This window comes from Alosa alosa, chromosome 7, assembly GCF_017589495.1.
Source record: "Alosa alosa isolate M-15738 ecotype Scorff River chromosome 7, AALO_Geno_1.1, whole genome shotgun sequence".
Taxonomy (NCBI): domain Eukaryota; kingdom Metazoa; phylum Chordata; class Actinopteri; order Clupeiformes; family Clupeidae; genus Alosa; species Alosa alosa.
The window spans coordinates 30299489-30319334 of NC_063195.1; the positions used below are offsets into that span (position 1 = coordinate 30299489).

Genomic DNA, 19846 nt, shown 5'->3' on the forward strand with positions numbered 1-19846 from the left:
TTATTTTCACATGAAATAATCTCATTACCTTCTCTCTCTCTCTATTTCTCTCATGCACGCACACACACACAATCGTCTGCTCGTATGTTTAGGAAGTACTGAGTCTGACTAACCAATTACACACACATTAGCTGTCGCACGGATATGGGAAAAGTCTGATTTGATTCATGAGCTAAGAAAGGGATGATTCCCCCTCACTAACTTTGCATGTAAAGAGAACTTGCGTGAGAAAACAACCACAGGCATGGACTTCTAAATCTTGTCCCTAGCATGGGGTCGGCCTAAATCCCAAGCATTTCCTTCAGGTCCTTAAATCAACATTTACAAAGAACAGTGGGAAGGAGATATGAGAAATGGCCGCTAGTCTCGGTCGCTGGGTCCCACCTCAAACTTCTGCCGCAGCTCATCGTTGCCGTCGTCCTCCTCAGAGATGGGCACGTTGTAGTACTCGCCCTCCTCCTGGTTCAGCAGCTTGTACCTGGGGTCAGGAAGAGAGAGAGAGAGAGAGAGAGAGACAGAGAGAAAGAGAGAGACAGAGAGAGAGAGAGGGAGAGAGAGAGAGAGAGGAGAGAGAGAGAGAGAGAGAGACAGAGAGAAAGAGAGAGACAGAAATAGAGAGAGAGAGAGAGAGAGAGAGAGAGAGAGAGAGAGAGAGAGAGAGAGAGAGAGGATGTTACTAGAAAAGAGGATGTGGGGCATGTAGAGATGTGTTGAAATGTTAGTGGATTGAAATTGTGTGTGATGAGAGAGAGAGAGAGAGAGAGAGAGAGAGAGAGGATGTTACTGCACCTTAAGATGTGTTGGAAACTAACACACACACACACACACACACACACACACACACACACACACACACACACACACACACACACAAACACTAACTCACCAGCCAGACATGGGTGCCTTCATTAGCTCAGACACGCCAAAGGACAGGGACCCCATGAAGTCGTTCCTAGTGGTGCGGTCCCAGTCCCAAATCTCTACCGACAGCCTGCGGTCCTTATCAGTGGGCTTTAGCTTGCTGTGGAACACACACACAGACACACACACATTCATAGAGAGAAATAAATGTCTTAGAATGACTTTTAGTCTCACACAGCAACAGTAAATGGCCAGAGGCCATAAAACAGAGCAGTGGGGGCCAAGATGGCGCGACTGGTTTGGACGACAGCGCCGGATGTCCTGGCACTCACAATGTGAAGGACTCGTTCCAGACGGGGTTGAGGTTGGCGCGGATGGTCTTGGTCTTCTGCTTGGTCTCGTTCTTGGGGTCGGGGATGAGCTTGAGCTTCACGTAGGGGTCGGACGCGCCGTTGGGGTCCATGGGAATCAAGTTCCTTCCCTCGGTTACTGGGGAGGACAGACCAGAGAGCATTACATTTCCAACGTCCATACATTACAGAACGTCCATACATTACAGAACTGGCAGACAAATCCATTGTCCATACATTACAGAACCGGCAGACAAATCCATTGTCCATACATTACTATCCGAAAGATTAAGGGTCTGGCCATGACTAATGTAATGGCCCAACTCGAGGGGCAGCACCAAGCATGCATTTGAGAATCTCACTGCACGCAATTGGATAACACTAAGACGAATGTTTACTGACTGATTCGTTGCAGCGCTGTCGTCATCTGTTTAGCTCACCTCTGGCCCGCCTATATCAGATATACCGATGTGATTTGGTACCCCACGATACAAGGGACATAAGTAATGAGCATCATCACTCTTTGCCAGAGTGACTGAGCAAATTAAAATTGTGCTCCCGCGAGAACTCTGGATTTCTAGGGTAATACATTACAGAACTGGCAGATGAATCAAACTGACTGACCAACGTACATGCGTCATTGGACCCCTCACCTTCATTACTCAACATCATGCACGCATAAGTATTGACCTTCACCATTAAACGGACACAGTCATAGTGCACAAAGGGTTTCCAGGATGTGTGGCAGAGCTTAATGTTAACTTTTAAAAGTCATTAAAAGTGGTTGCCAGCTTCGCAACCAGGCATGAGGTTTTGGGTGCCACTTGTAACAATTTTGGTAGCCAAGGGCAACTGGGCAACCATTACTGTCGGGCCCTGATGCGTGGACTGAGCACATACTGTACATCATATACTCACAGCCTATACACATTTAACATAACCCTGACTTCAATGTGACTTCAATATTTTAGAAATGAAAAGCTCATCCCCGCAGCTGTTCTCTCTCTGACCCTTATTATTAGAGTGATGCTGCACCTGTGTGATTGCCCTGGGGACATGTAAATAAGGGTAATCAAATGACAGCGCCGGCATCAAACTGTGTGTATATAATAATGTGTAGAACAGTGTTTCAGCAGCAGTACACGCCCTTAAATGATACTAAATCCAGCAGCAGGGTTTTTATTTGCTACATTAGCACTACAAATGAAGTGAGGGCTTTCCCCACTGGACAACAGAGGCTCTCTACTCAATATAGCCAGCACAACTCCCCACAAACTCAAGTTTACACAACACTACATGATCATACAGCCCATCTACCCATTTCATTTTCTATAACATATATGAAATAAATAAATAATAAATACATCAACAACAACACACACACACATGCACGAAACTTCATGGTTCAACATGAGAGATTCAGGCTAACCGTTCGCTATAGTGTGGTGAGACTAGTGGTCAGAGTGTGGAGGGTAGAAATGCACTCCAAGGCTGTTCCTTCCTCTCTGGCTTGATGGTTTGTGACAAGCAAACACACACACACACAGACACAGACACAGACACAGACACACACACACGGTGGAGTTTCAGAGGAAGTGGGTCTCCTGAGGTGCTGAGTAAACAGCCTCCAGACCACACACACAGACATTAAGCCTCATTAGCTACAGGGTCCCACAGCACCTCAGGTGCAGGAGAGTGGTGCTGATGATGGAGGAGCAAGCTGACACAACCTGACAGCACACACACACACATGCACACACCTACAGTACACATGTGCTGGGAAACAGCTATGTATGTCAATATATTCATATTCATACACAGGCACACACTGCCTTCCGTCCCACCCCACCCACCACCACGCGCATCGCTACCTGCACACACACACACACACACACACATACACACACCTCGTCACCCACCCACCCCACCCACACACACACACACACACACACACACACACACGGTACTGCTCCACAGGGCTTGTTTCTACCAGTCTGCTGTCATCCTGTTTCACACCCAATGGTAAATGGATAATCACATTTACTGTAAGCTACATCATTACATGTGTGCAATATATCAGCACTCAATCCAACAAGGAATTAGGCTTCAAAGGAGCTCTGTGTTAACTGTGCATGTGTTCAATGCCTTCTCTCTAGCTTGAAACAGCCATAGAAACTGCATGGGGCAGTGATGGACAGAGCACAGTAAATCTGCTACAGAACAGCCTGTAGCTATACCTGAACAACAACATCAGCAACAACAACCAGGGACTGTATGGCATTACATGCAACATCAATCACTTTGTGTGTGTGTGTGGGCTAAGCATGTGCATGTGTGTGTGTGTGGAGCTCCAGGGACTATCAGGCAGCAGACAGAGTGGGAATGGTGATGGGATCAAAACGAGCGTGTAAATACACATTTAACTGGCTCGTGCTGCCCTCCCACTTGCCCCCAGCACCTGAGTGGGTGGGGGAATAGAATAGTGTGCGTGTGTGTGTGTGTGATGGGGTTGCTTTGGCTAATGTGCTTTGAGATGGAGACAAGGCACACAAGCCTGTTTTGACAAGCGCAGCCACAGGGAGCTCTCTCCTCTTCTCTTCACCTTTTTATCAGAGCAGATTAAGTGAGTGAGTGAGTGAGAGAGAGAGAGAGAGTGTGAGTGTGAGTGTGAGTGTGAGTGTGAGTGAGTGAGTGAGTGAGTGAGTGAGAGAGAGAGTGAGAGAGAGAGTGAGTGAGTGAGTGAGTGAGTGAGTGAGTGAGTGAGTGAGTGAGTGAGTGAGTGAGTGAGTGAGTGAGTGAGTGAGTGAGTGAGTGAGTGAGTGAGTGAGTGAGTGAGAGAGAGAGTGAGTGAGTGAGTGAGTGAGTGAGAGAGAAAGTGGCTGAGTGGCCAGTGGTGAGTGAGTGAGTGAGTGAGTGAGTGAGAGAAAGTGGCCGTGTGAGTGAGTGAAGTGAGTGAGAGAGTGAGTGAGTGAGGGAAAGTGGCCGAGTGACTGAGAGAAAGAAAGTGGCAGTGAGCGAGTGAGTGAGAGAGAGCCCAGTGGAGTGAGAGAGTGAGAGAGAGTGGCCCGAGTGGCAGTGAGAATGCCTTCCCTACATCGGGAGGCTTAACTAAGCTTACCGTTCAGAAGCTTAAAAGTAGTTTTAGAGAGACACACTAGTAGAGGTCTACTTCTCTATTATATATACACTACAGGTCTACTTCTCTATTATATATACTACAGGTCTACTTCTCTATTATATATACTATAGGTCTATTTCTCTATTATATATACTACAGGTCTACTTCTCTATTATATATACTACAGGTCTACTTCTCTATTATATATACTACAGGTCTATTTCTCTATTATATATACTATAGGTCTACTTCTCTATTATATATACTATAGGTCTACTTCTCTATTATATATACTATAGGTCTACTTCTCTATTATATATACTATAGGTCTACTTCTCTATTATATATACTATAGGTCTACTTCTCTATTATATATACTATAGGTCTACTTCTCTATTATATATACTATAGGTCTACTTCTCTATTATATATACTATAGGTCTATTTCTCTATTATATATACTATAGGTCTACTTCTCTTGCGCAGCTCTCTCATATCTGGTGCAGCCAAGTCCCAATGATTCTAGTGGTAGCTAACTGTTGGGACATACTGTTGCGACTGCTAGGAACACAACACTTCAGTTGTGAGTGAGAGAGTGAGGGGGTCAGATACTGAAGAAAGAAGAAGAGACTGACAAAGAAGAAGGGAGCGGAGAGAAAGAGAAAGAATGAGCGAGTGAGTCATGGTGAGTGAGCGTGAAAGTGGACGTGAGAAACCAAAAGAGAACTATGGATGAGTGAGTGAATTAAATATAGCGAGAGGAGAGAGAGAGTGAAAGAGCAATTATGACAGAAAGATGAGAGTGAATGATAGAATGGATTAATGAATGAATGGATGTAGGACCCAGGTACCGAGGGGAGATAAAGGAATCAAAAGTGATTGTAGAGCAAAGAGCACGATATTAATAGAGATAGTCTGACTACAGGAAATGAAAGAGAACACCTGCAACAGGCTTGCAGCAGAGAGAGAGAGAGAGAGAGAGAGAGAGAGAGGGAGAGAGAGAGAGAGAGAGAGAGAGAGAGATGAGAGAGGGAGAGAGATAGAGAGAGAATGAACAGTGGCACATCAGTGACTGCTGCACCCTGCCAAGCTTGCTCTGGTGGAGGTGTGTGGTGTGTCATTAACACATCATACAAATCCTCTCGGCCTTTGAAGACGATCAACTCATCATCAGCCCTCAGCCCACCAACACCCCAACCCAATCTCTGAAGACTTTACATCTAAATATACATGCAACATGCTTTACATCTAAATATACATACGGCTCCTTTGTGCATAATGCAATATGACAGGGTGATGTAGGCTGTGTTGAGTATCAGAGCAGATGAGGAATACATGAGCATGAACCGTATGTTCACTACACACAGGTCCACAGATCCTCCCTGAAAATAATTAAACTTTAACGATGCCACCACCTCTTTGATGAGCAACAAAGACATTCACCAAAGAAATTCACAAAGTCTTTCTAAGAGGAGACAATGAACTCTTTGAAAAAGAGGGTGGGGGGCATCATTTAGCTACTGGGTGCCCTTGTAGGTCCCTGCATTGTAACATAATTAGAATCCTCTTTTAGTAAATACAAAATAAAAGTCTTTCTTACAACAATGAAAAATACTCTCCATGTGCATCTGACCCAAATAAACGTGACAAATATAAAGCTGTAGAGAGTGAGTGGCAGAGAGAGAGAGAGAGAGAGAGAGCAGGCACCCCACTTTTTCTGAAGGTGGCAGGCCAGCATGCACCGCATGCCCACAGAAAGGTTAGGTTTTGAATATTTAAACTGGCCTCCAATGGTTAACACACGCATGCAAAACAGCCCGTGCCTGCCAGCCTCAGAGGCACAGGTGAGAACCAAACTGGCACCATCTCTCTCTCTCTCTCTCTCTCTCACACACACACACACACTCGCTCTCTCCTCCCTCTCTCTCTCTCTGTTTTCAGCAATTTGTCTGGATGTAGAAATTGAACAAGCATATTAATGCGCCCGAGTATAAAGCAGAAATGTCAAATCAAGGCATGCTGCTGCAGTGAGTCATTGCTGACTATTAAAGGACTTCAGACCAGAGAAGCTGTTCTAGTGTACTGAAAGGCAAAAGTAGTTGTGACAAGCAGTTACCAAGAAAAACAACCACTATTTATAGTCATGTCATTAAGGAAAAAAAGACCTCAAACAAAGGCATTAAAAAATGGGGAACAGTGTAAGAATTCCTATCTATGCATACTGTTGCTCCCCGCAAGAAAAACAAAGAGAAGACTGCTTTAAAAAAAAGTAAAATAAAAAACATGTCTTCACTGATTGCTTTATTTATATTTGTCCAGTAGGAGGAGCCCTCCACTTCCAGTTCATTGACAGCTACTGTTCGCCCTTCATCCCAGACCTCTCTCTCCGCCTGTCTACAGTAGTTACATGAAGGGTCAAACACCCATCCACCAGCTATATCCACAACAGCTCTGTGTGTGTGTGTGTGTGTGTGTGTGTGTGTGTGTGTGTGTGTGTGTGTGTGTGTGTGTGTGTGTGCGCGCGCAGTCTACATAAATGTGTATATCTTGAGGCCGCCAACATTCTGAGATATCTTGGGCGTGATTTGAGATTGCTCAAAATAATAAACGTCAAGAAAGTGGAAGTGGGGCGTGAGAGAGCGAGGAGGGCACCGAGTGTGTGAGCGCAAGACTGCTGACAGCCCTTCTGTGTGTGTGTGTGTGTGTGTGTGTGTGTGCGTGCGCTCGTGCATTTGTGCGTGCGTGCGTGCGACTTAAACTTGTATAGAGGCACATCCTTGTGTGTTTTCCCCTCAAAACGGACGCATGTCTCAAACACACCTTTAGCTCAAACACCTTTATGCAAATGCAATGCACACACCATAACTTCTCTATAGATGTCTCTGTGAGCATTCATTCATCAATCCCTGCCGGCTCTGTCACACTAACAGAGGCAAACCTTTGCCTGCACATTCCGACAGGTCGTTGTAGCCGCCTGCAATAGGGAAAGGTTGTCTATGAGATTGGTGCTTGGGGCTGATGTTGAGGGGAAAGCGCCTAAGGCTACACTGTGTCCGCAACTGAAGTGCTTTGTTCGCGCAGCGCAAGAAGAGTTTTAGTCCGCAAACTGTAAACGTAAATCAGGTTTCTCGGCCAAGCATACTTGCGTGTACAAGGAATTTGGTCTCTGCATTTATCCCATCCGTGAATTAGTGAATACACAGTGCACACACAGTGAGGTGACGCACATACTAACCCGGAGCAGTGAGCTGCCTTGCTACAGCGACGTTCGGGGAGCAGTGAGGGGTTAGGTGCCTTGCTCAAAGGCACTTTGGCCGTTCCTACTGGTCGGGGACCGAACCGGCAACCCTCCGGTAGAAGTTAATTGTTGCAGCAGATGCTCCACGAACCAATTCAATTCTTGAATTTCACTTGCATTTCAATTGAGGTAGCAAACAGGAAGCAGAATTGCTATTCGAATTGTGCACATCCCTGCCTGTGACGGGCCGAACGCTTTTCCCCTGTCAAGAGTCTCATGCGTCATGAGCCTCCGCACTCTTCTGTGCCTAAAGATCAAACTGGCTGCTTACATGACTCACGACAAGGGAAAAAGATCCACTAAAAGTAAAGAAGGCACATACAATGAAGAAATAAGAGCAGCAAAATTGGGTTGAAATTGTGCAATTGTGCTCTTCCCATGCTCTTTACATTGTGCCAGGTGATAGGTGGCCCATTCCCTGTACTGTAGGCTCAGGTTTTGGCGTGTTTGTCCACGTTGGACAGGCAAACATCTGTTAAGCTGCCTGACAGAGCTGAACCCTGGGGCTCTCTCAAGCCTCTCTGCATCACGCCCAATCACTCTCTCACTCTGTGTTAATGACACACCACACACCTGCACCAGAGCAAGCTTGGCAGGGAGCAGCAGTCACTGATGTGCCACTGTTCTCTCTCTCTCTCTCTCTCTCTCTCGCTCTCTCTCCCTCTCTCTCTCTCTCTCTCTGCTGTGGTGTGAGCTGCTGATTGACAGTTTAGTGAGGCCCTGAGATGTTGGTATAGTTGAGCGGCAGCGGCCGCCGCCTTATAGAGGGGACTGGCTGTCCAGCTGGATGTATACAAATCCTACAGCAGGATGGCCCATTTGGCCTGTCTCAGAGCGACCCCTTTTAGTCCTTGTAACACACTCGGACTTCAGACTCCATTAGAGTCGAGCGGCGGCACAAATACGGTGGGCGGGGTGACCACAAGACATTTCGGGCATACAGCTCACTAAGTGTTTCTGTTTCTGAGTTGGACAAGCTCTCCTTCACCACCCAAAGGAGAGGCATGGTCATGCACACAGACACACACACACAGAAACTCACACAGACACACACGCCCACACAGACAGAAACACACAGACAGAAACAAACACACACACACACACACACACACACACACACACACACACACACGCCCACACAGACAGAAACAAACACACACACACACACACACACACGTTTGCATATCTGCGTGCTTCAGCAGCCCGCTGTCAACTGCCTCGGTGCAGGAATGCAATCAGCATTCATTTTCCTTTCCATTTCATTAAAAAAATCTCTTTTTTTTACCCTGAGTGCCAGTAATGCGGCCGATGAATCAGACCCATGCGAAGGCGAAGGCTCTGTCTCACCAGGGGAGCTCACGATGGGGCCCAGAGACCCGACAGCCTCTCCCACACACCACAGCAATTTCAAAAACCTCAATGTGCTTGATCTGCACACAGTGCACTGGATGTGTGTGTGGGGACTGATCTTTGCATTGGTCGTGAAGTCATGCTTTTGTGTGTGTGTGTGTGTGTGTTATGGGCGTCTGAAACCTGAAGATGCAGCACTCTGGTAGGACATCAAAGTCATAGCCAGCAAAGGCAATGAACTTTAACAGCTGTAAATGTTGAATTCAAATAAAGGTCTTCCTCTCACACACACACACACACACACACACACACACACACACACACACACACACACACACACACACACACACACACACACACACACACACACACACACGTGGTTTTCTGTGGAAGAGCTAATAAAATGCCACCTTCATGAGAACACCAAGTCCTTTTTAACGTGCAGATGAAAAACAAGCTCTTTAGCTCAAATGCCAGTGTGCCCATCAGTGTTCCCTTAAGGCAGCAGTGGCCGTGTGTTTAGGCTCTGAATTGGACACAGCGCCAGTTTTGTACAGGCTGTGGTCATTCAGCCGCGTAAGCTCTTGACAAGTTACACAGGGGCTCTTTAAATTGAAAATTTGGGACAAAGTGAATGAAAATCTCTTGAAAGTGAACAAAAGAGAGTAGCCAGATAAGGGAAATATTCAGACATAAAGACAGTTTCGGAAGATGGGGAGAGGGCAGAGGAGCTAAATGGCTGAGGAGGCGATTGGCTGGCTAGAGGATGTGCAGGGAAGACTCGCTAATTACACTACTCTCTGTCGAGAACGTTCCCTGCAGACGAGCAGGGTGCAATTAACACTGACTGTCTGGCCCAAAAAAAATCTCTATCGCGGTTTTATTTCCCTTTTTTTTTCATTTCAATTCCAAGATTAGCCCAAAATGTTTCCCTCAGATAGCAAAAGAGAGATGAATTCATACTGTATGTACAGTTTCTCTACTTCGTCAACAAAAGTTGAAATAATGGAGTGACTGTGACAACGAACCGTTTTGTTCACTGACATTAAGAAAAGACAATAGACAACAGACAAATTATGGTCTTGTTTGTCCATGGTGGTATGTGAAAAACGGCCCCTTCCTGATCCTGATGCCAGTTGTTGGGGTCTGGGACACACCCGAGTTCAGTGCAGGCAGCACAAGGCCATCCACATGTGAGGGGCAGCAGCAGGGGTGGGAATGTGGTGAGGGCTGACCTCAAAGAACGGCATGGTTGAGTCCCTCTTTAACACACACACACACACACATTACACACACATGGGGACAAGGGTGGTGTTTGTCTGTGGAAGGGGAACAAGGCTTGCTTGTGGTTGACGCTCTCAGGCAGTCATGCCACTGCAGCGCCGGCGCCGTCAAAGTCCTGACCAGCCCTCACACCACACACTGGCTCAGTCCCGTCACTGTTCCTTCAACAACCGCGGAAGGACAAGACAAACCTGGTCTGGTGAATTACTGATTAAAACAGCCGATAGATCCAAGTACGGTGTCAAATCTCATTTGTACTCTCTACCACAACATGGCAGACACCCAGAGCTGTTATTCAAGCCCAAACATGTCGGCCAAAGTGTAGAGGAAGTAGTGAAACACGCATGAAAAAGGCGGAGAATAAGTGAAGGGTTCAGGTGCAAAAGCCTCTAAATGCCACTTACGTCAAAAATTAAGATAAAGATGGTGAGTGGATGCTCTCCACACAAAGTATACGTTAGTCAAATAATTTAACTTCAAAACCCACTAAATACCACTCTGGTCTGAACCTCCCTGGTCTGAAATATCGATTTATAGGCAAAAACCTATAGGAGCTTGATTTTAAATGCTCATTTAAAAGAAAAGTGGTCAGACGGATTTAGAGGGTTTTGCATCTGAACTCTTCAAGTGCATTTGTTTGTATTGAAGTGGAAGCAATTCTGTCCATAGTTTTTGCATAAATTGAAGCAGAAATACAGAAGATCTGAGTTTTGGAGATGACGATTGATCATGTATTGACATTGATAGTCACGGTGCATCTGTTTATTTCGACCATTTGTCCAACATAGCTGGAGATGGCAGTGGTAAACGTGATTCAGTGTCCATAATGGAATGGTAAATAGGGCTCTGAAGAACTACAAAATCACCCGAGATAGGAACAGATTTATTAGCCTACTTTATGGTAGGCTATAGTAGGCTTTGTGGTTATAGTAATAGTTTACTAATGTTGGTTTATATTGTACTGTTTTACATGTTACTGCTTCTCTCTGACTATCTCTCTCTCTCTCTCTCTCTCCCTCCCTCTCTCCCTCCCTCTCTCTCTCCCTCTCTCTCTCCCTCTCTCTCTCTAGAGTCAGAGGCAAGATGAGGTTTAACACAAAACAGGTCTCTCTCTGTTTTACCATCCTTTCTCTCCGGCTCTCTCCCTGTCTCAGTGACAAACAGGCAGTTGTTGCTGGGCTGATAGGGTGCTTCCTGTACATGTGTGTGGGAGGGGGTCCCAGGCCACAACAAATACATCAAACGTGCGCACAGGCCTCCCTGAGGGCATCCCTCCCACTCCAGACCCTCCAAGCATTGGGGAGTGGAGAGGCCTTTCGGTGCACAACAGCAGGCTATTTCCCAGGGACTTGGCAGATCCAAATGCTGCACATTGTTTTAAATGATACTGTTTGTGCAAGGACATCAATGAGCTCTAGCACCAACATTAAGAATGTGGCAGCAGTTGTTTTTGTGACGTGGTGAAAAGGTCAACATTTGCTTCATCGGTCTGGCACAACAGTTCTAGATTACATTCCCCGTTACACTGTTGACAAATATCGCTCTCAGCGGAACAAGTTTGGTTCCCGGGAGCTCCTCAGACACTGTGACGTACAAGCCAGAGTGGAATGGCTCTTCAGATGTCAGCGACTGTTCAAGAGTCGAGAAGGCTCTTTTCATCATCTGACATCTGCGTCAGGGTACCCAACGTTATGGCAACACTGAGGTAAAAAAAACAACACACTTCTAGGTTTCCCAGTGTTTTTGCTGTTGCAGCCAACATGGCATCGTCTGACCACTGTGATATGTGCACCGCCACTGTGTACATGTCAAACTCATGGTTTTAGAACGAGGCTTAGCCATCTCAACGATTCGTGTGTGCCATCATATGCTTCAAAAGAACACGGCCAACCACTGACTCACTGGGACGCTGCCTCATGGTCTATATGTCCAGGGTCACAGGGTCCACATGGCCCCTGGGCGCATAGCAACACGACTGGGCACTGGGTGATGTAACTGATGATGAGGTCATGCTGTGCCCATAAATAGTGGCATGTGAGCGACCTGCGTGTGTGTGTGGCGTGGCGAGAGTGAGCCTGCATGGCGCAGTCCTCCAACGAGAGATGCCACCGTCACGTTTCCTGGGATAATGAGCCCTTTTGCAACCGCTGACTGGCAGTATAGGCCACCTAAACGAGCCGTGTGCATGAGTTTGCACAGATGTGCACGCACGTGGACAAACATGCACAAAACACACGCACACAAACACATACAAACATGCACACAAACATACACACAGATGTGCATGCAGGTGGACAAACATACACAAAACACACACAAACGCATTCAAACATGCACACAAACAAAGATGCACACAAACATGCATGCAAAGATACACAAACACGCACCCAAACACACACACATGCCGATTCATTCTGCCCTATTGCATCACTCATGAAGTCAGGCCTCATCAGGATCAGATGTTCCCCTTCCACTGCACTGGCCACACACACACACGGCGCATCTCCTCTAGTGTCCTCCTGGCATCTCCCACTGTACCACAACTGGCCCTGGACCAGCCCAATCACCCTCCAGCTGCAGCCCACGATCGACCCACACATGACCCCAGATCTGCCCCTCAAGACACCGCATTAAGAGCAGCGAGCCCCTTTTGAGTCCCTTACAGCCCAGCTCCACCAGGCGTGCAACTAAAACGTTCCATTCACAGAGCACAAAAATAGTTTTTTTAGACGACCGGTCTAATTTTTTTTTTTTTTTCAAATGTGCGCAATGCTCTAACTGGTGTAGCCAGTTCCACTGACAGTCGTGGAAACTAACTGTTAGCAGCACACGCTAAGCCAACAGAATGCTTTGTGTGCGCCCTGGTGTAGCCTAGCTGTTAGCGATGACTGTGTTGAATGGTGCTTTGACAGATCTGCTGATTGTGTACATCAAGCGTGGCTGTTATAAGCTGCTGCTATGGGCAGGGGGATCATGGCCTCCTGTCGCTGGCTAAGAAGCAGCGTCACCAGGAAGCAGTGGGGTATGGAGACTGAGGGAGGAGGGGGAGGGGAGTGGAGGTCGGCAACGCAGAGCTACGGTCCAGGCGTGCGGAAACCAAAATGAGGACAGGCTCAGTTTTGCTCGCTTTAGCTGTTTCTGTCACAAGGTCTGCTTTCTCCACGTAAGCCGAACCATAGAAGCCTGTGCTTTTAGTCAGACAAAGACACGCATGCACCAGAACACTCTCTAGCTGAGGAATGCACAGCACAGCACAGCGCAGCACACATGCAGCCATAATCAAACACACGTGTGCATTACCACATGTGTTTAAAAACAACTATTTTGCTCATGGTGATGTACAATACAAAACACACTTTATGGAAGCACAACTATGTACTAGCTATTCTGAGGCAAAAGTCTCCTCTGCTTCTGCTTCTCTTTATCCCGTTGTGGGAGGAAATATAATATGCACACAGTGGGGAGAGGTGGGGAAAAACTCGCACTAAAAAGCGAGATCTTCCTCAATTATCTACCGAGGATTCCCCACCTGAGGAAACGTTGACTCAAATCTCAGAAAACAACCCTGTGGTAATGTGGTTGGGGAACATAAGAGCGAGGTTTCATAAGTCTGGGCTGTTTTTATGATGCTCAATTTCCGTCATCATTACCCATGGCGAAAGAACCAGGAAAAGAATTCTGTATGGCCCCAATGCTACTAGGAAGCCAGCACAGGATGCTGGAGTATTGCTCACAACACAACCAAACAGTGGTAGGAAGGACTCATGAATTTCTCACCTAAAAAAATAATACGCTACGATATGACCATCTACTTTGACATGAAGCGTCCTTCTACTCCAGATCCCCCCTACTTCTGACATACCTGCTTTGTCATCTATGAATTTGTCAGAATATCTGATCATTCTTTTGCCATTGCGCATCTATAGGGAAGTCAGGGGAGAAAATGGAGCCTTTGTAACGTTCACACTTCGTAAGGATGCTTTTTGGGGCACTGACACACACACTTTCTGACTACACCCTGCTGCTTGTGACGAAACGTAATCCCAACACCGCCCTCAACACTGCTGTCGTCATCGGGGGAAACGCCTGAGGTGCACCCCCCCCCCCCTCATACAGATGTGGATGCAGAGGGAGAGAGCGCCGGGCTCCCTGGGCTGCCAGGACTCATTGGAAACGGGAGAAGGGCCAGGAGTGTGGATGGGATCGTGCGGCCGATCGATCGGTTGGGTCTAAGGGAGGGCCCCGGGAGTCGGCGGGAATCAACAAACAGCCCTGATGGAATAATCCATATGGAGATGGAGACTGTGGTGGGGTGGGGGCAATGAGGTGGTGGTGTGTGTGTGTGTGTGTGTGTGTGTGTGTGTGTGTGTGTGTAGGGGGGGCAAGGCTTTGATGAGGAGGCAGTCAATCCAGAGGCATCCTTATTAAAAATGTACTCATTCATTGCATTTGCCATCTCACAATGTCACGGATGAGCTCAATCTTTTGGCCTAAGAAACACTACTTGCTGTGTGCACTAAGGCTCTCATAGATTTACATTCTATATGATCCTCTTGACTATAGACTACAAAAAATGTTATCAGTCATTCTCACTACAGTTTAGAAAATGGAAAGTAAAATGTAAACTACCTCCTCAGACTGTTTGCGAGTGTTTGCAAATGTTCGCCAAAAACTCAAGGCAAACAGAGAAACCTGTTTGCAAACATTCGCAAATGTTCGCCTATGTTTGCGAATTTGAACATACCTCAGATCTGCCACTACAGGACAATCTACAACAGGTGATGCTGTACAGTATGTACTATTACAAGTCAGAGCTGGAGAGAACGCTAGAGTGAAAGCTGGCTCTGTTGGCATTAATTAACAGCTGTAACCCCCCCTCCACCCCCCAACACAATGACCCACTGTGCATCTCCAAACAGGTGACATATTGGCAGTTGACTCGGACAGAATGCTCGATGAAAGCATCACAACTCTTGTCAGGGTATCTGCATTCTGTCCACTGCTCCGGTAGCTCATTAGTGCGGCACGGCCACCGAGCGTTCCCGGCTGGGGAAGGCGGCGAACGCCGGATCGATCTCGACCGGTGCCCTGCATACCAAAGGTGTCGATCAACTGCCAAATTCAGCCTTCCATGGGGATGAGATCTAGGGGGTGCATACATGCTGTTGACCACCGACCCCATGCATTTTTTCAGAAGGGCCCATCCAGAATCTATTAATTGTCAATGGCTTCCACATCTGTGCACTGCTAATTAAAATGGCCCTTTCTGGGAAAGCATACAAAGGCTGCCAATACAATCACCTGAAGTTTCAGAGGGGAAATATCCTCAGGACACTGACTTCAGAATGGACGCCAACATTCATTTCATCTCTTGTGAGATATTAAAATGCGCTGATTCAAATGATGGCCATGAGCATCATAACAGAATAATGCTGCCGCGATTAGTCGACTTAGCAATTTTTTCAGTTGAAGAGTCGTTTTACTATTGACCGCCTATTTATTTTTGGTCTCAAACGGCTCACTGTAATGTTATATTAACTATGTTATTAACTCTTGAAAAGTACAATGACTGTCTTTGGATGTTAAACAGGCTACTAAGACTTTGGCAGTCATGTTTTAAACCCTGCTATGAACGCACACTGTTAACGCCAGCAGCAAAGCTGCAAGCCTGCCTGCTTTCAGCGCAATTCATTATTAGGCAGAGCTAAGAGGGGGGAGCTAAGCTAGTAGGTTACGCTAGTCCAGACTGACTAATATAGTATTGTGGAAATTGAAATAAATGAAGTGAAGAGTGTCTCAAGTTAACAACGCAACGGCATGTCATTCAAGCCAACTGATAAAGTGAGGTAACCTATGTGGTAAGACGCGCAAAGTGCCTGTAGCCTACTTGGTTTGAACATGCTGATGTTAGGCTCATTTGCAAAGTCCTCAACTCCTGTCGCCTTTCAAAGTCCAGCGTTTCTCAAACTATGGGCAGCGCGGACCAGCACCGGCCGTAACGTGGACACTGCTGGTCCGGAGCCGCGGAGGGAAATTATTCCCGGGGCTTCATCTGATAATTTGCTGCGCAATTGATCAAGGACCGAGAAAACGTTTCTGCAATCAGTAGGAAATACTTGCTAATTTGGTGTCATCAAACATAGAGGCATACAATTAAATTGTGGTATGAGCGTTCATTCAATGCGCGAGAGAAACTGAAACCACTTGATAACGTTGGTAGCAATTAAATTACCAGTTGGTGGCTATTTAATTATGAAACTACATTTAATAGAACAATGTGGATTTATGCAACTTCCATAAAAACAGAGCACAGACTATACACTATCTAGAGTATTGTATAGTCATTTGAATAACGTGGCTAAAAGCCTGTGGCATAATTAAATATGTCAATATTCTTTCCATTTGCCTACCAGTGTATGATGCTTGCATGAGGGAAACATCCCAAAACGATGACACCCATATAATTGCTGTTGTTTTGATTGTTTTGTTGTATTTATCTAACCTGACCCTAGCCAGATGAATGTCGTTCCGCTTAGCTCCGCCTAGCTTCACTCACATCCATCTGGGACCTCTTCCATTGAGAGTGATTTCCCCAACCAACTTTATGGTTTAGCCAATCAGGGCCTTGAGGGCGGGAGTTTCATAGATGTGACATAAGCGTAGAAGCCGACTGTGAGTCTGTTATTAGCGTCACGGGTTGGCTTCAATGTGAGTGGTTGAAGTAGCACGTCAATAGATGACGGACAAGTGGCTTATTCAATCATATGCAAGCATTTTTTGATTAGGCCCAGCCTTCTGAAGCAACACTTCAATGGATCGGTTCCAGATGGATGAGTGGAGCTAGGCGGAGCGAAATTCATCTGGCTATTGCCAGGTTAGTATTTATCATGCAACCATGCAAAAGCAATGGAACTATTGTAATTACATTTTACATTAGTAAAGCAGTCCTCTGATGTGCATGTTTTCACAAACTTTTTGTGAACAATGTTAGCACTTTAAACACTGGCTGCTTTGAAGTGCATGTATAACAATATAGCGTAACAATAATAACTATGATGTGATATAATGATAATTTGATGAGGGGTGGGTTCATGTAGGTGGGCCCTATGACCCCAAAGTATGCCATGACCGGGCCTCAGGTCAAAGAAGTTGTCTATGTCCATGGCAACACTGGCATACAAATAAAGTCTATCAAAGGTCTGACAAAGGTCTGACATAAGGTAGCATTTTAAATGGGTGTTTTTTTTTAATACATAATGTTTTTGAACAGTTTACTTACAGTAATACAGCTTCTAACAAAAGTAGGGTGATATATATTTTACGTTTTCCCTTTAGTTGAGTTCAAAATAAAACGGACACAACAAAATAACAAACACTTGATTTTTAAAAAAATTAGTCGTTTAGATTAGTCGACTAATCGAAAAATTAGTCGAAAGATTAGTCGTTAGAAAATTAGTCGTTAGTGGCAGCACTATAACAGAACTGGGTTGTTGCGTAATTAAACAATATGCCACGGCCACAAGTGTCATATTGCTTTTATACAAAAGTTCTTCTACTACCAACTAATTAAATTGTGTTTTCTATCGTTTATGTAAATGTTTTTGTTTGTACATCCTGCACCCCAAAAATTAATTCCAGCTGAAGTATTGGCATCTCCTGTTGCCAAACAACGCAAACACATCACTCAAGAGCCAATTTAAGCCAGAGACGCGCTTGGGGCTCTTTTGCACTCATTCCGTGACTCTCTCGTCTAATCAGAGATGAATAAATAGGTCAACCAGTCAACATTATTTTCATTCAGACGCATGATAATGAGAATGAATAAAAAATAAAAAAAAAATCAGGACTTTTCAACTGAATAGATTGCAGCTTATTTATAACAAAATTATCAAGATAATTTGCACATCTGCCTGCCTTACTCAACCATCCAAAAGCAGATGTTTATGTGCAACGCCTACTCCTTATTAGGAAGGGAATGCTCTGTCAGTGCATGTGTGGCCCAGATCCAGAGGATTCAGTTCCCTTTTCACACTGCAGAGGATCCCTGGTGAACGGCTGCGGCAGCTGGACACACAAGTCTTTAAATTCTCACTTCCTCCTGTGATCTTCCAGGCATTGACCACAAAGATTCACTGTCACTATACCAGGAACGGAATCGAGTGTCTAGCCAAGCAGAAGGCCTCTAAGAGTTAAGGGGAGTCCTGAGGGACAGAGTGGGTCCCGTAGGGTGCGTGTGTGTGTGTGTGTCTGTGTGCGTGTGTGTGTGGTAGCTGGGGGTCGTGACCTACCGGTCACCTGCAGCTTCTCTCCGGTGACCTCCACCTTCAGGAAGATGCGTCCACGCCGCTCTGTGTGGTCCATCCCGCACAGGCTGGGCACGTTCATCACACACACCTTATGGACGTTCATGTCACAGGCTGAGATACACACACACACACACACACACACACACACACACACACACACACACAATATTAATATTAATATGAAGTAGAGTATTCACACAAATGTGCAGTATTAATGTACATACAGCAGAACATACTGAGAGAAAGTGGAATAAAACATTATGTCCAATATTAGCATACACACACAATATAAATTCTCCCATTTTCTTTTCACCATAATACAGATCTAATCCGTTATTAGGAGCCTTCAGTAATGACAAAAGGCCCTTTTGCTGTGACTCAGGAGTGAGAGTGTGTGTTTATGTGAATGAGCTCTTGTGCCACTCACAGAGCAATCTCCCAGCCCCACCAGCCCCAACCAGCCCCCTCTGACACGCATGACATCTGTCGCCTCAATTCTTCATTAGCCCAGAGTTATAATTAGGCCCGAGCAGCCGATCCCTGATAGGGGGATGATGAATGCATGAGTTAATTGATGTCGCTGACGGAGGGCGATCTGGGGATCGTGGAAGACAGGGGAGGGAACACTGAGTGATCATCACGTGCCGCCTTTTCATCTGGTCTTCTCATTTCATCTGGTTGTCAGCGTTCTTCTGGAGGTTATTAATGTGGCGGCTCGTACAGAAGATATCTGCGAAATATCTTATTCTGAAGAAATTAGGGCTGGATTGGAGCTGCCCTAATCTCTCTCTCTCTCCCTCTACCTCTATAGGGGACCTAGATCCCCTTCTTTCTACCTCTCTCCCCCTCTACCTATCAATTCATCTCTTTATCCATCTCTTTCTACCTCTCTCCCCCTCTACCTATCAATTCATCTCTTTATCCATCTCTTTCTACCTCTCTCCCCCTCTACCTATCAATTCATCTCTTTATCCATCTCTTTCTACCTCTCTCCCCCTCTACCTCTATAGGGGACCTAGATCCCCTTCTTTCTACCTCTCTCCCCCTCTACCTATCAATTCATCTCTTTATCCATCTCTTTCTACCTCTCTCCCCCTCTACCTATCAATTCATCTCTTTATCCATCTCTTTCTACCTCTCTCCCCCTCTACCTATCAATTCATCTCTTTATCCATCTCTTTCTACCTCTCTCCCCCTCTACCTATCAATTCATCTCTTTATCCATCTCTTTCTACCTCTCTCCCCCTCTACCTATCAATTCATCTCTTTATCCATCTCT

At 45.9% G+C, this 19846-nt stretch overlaps 1 protein-coding gene across 3 annotated transcripts in view; it reads right to left on the bottom strand.

Moving 5' to 3' along the window:
- Window positions 1–19846, bottom strand: part of prkcaa (protein kinase C, alpha, a) — a 155819-nt gene that overhangs the window by 49013 nt on the left and 86960 nt on the right. For all 3 annotated transcript variants that reach the window (XM_048247365.1, XM_048247364.1, XM_048247366.1), the window contains exons 5-8: window positions 18550–18678; window positions 1194–1350; window positions 887–1021; window positions 385–478 (exon numbers count right to left, since the gene is read on the bottom strand). In XM_048247365.1, coding sequence (XP_048103322.1) covers window positions 385–478; window positions 887–1021; window positions 1194–1350; window positions 18550–18678 — 515 coding nt within the window. The remainder of the gene's footprint in view (window positions 1–384; window positions 479–886; window positions 1022–1193; window positions 1351–18549; window positions 18679–19846) is intronic.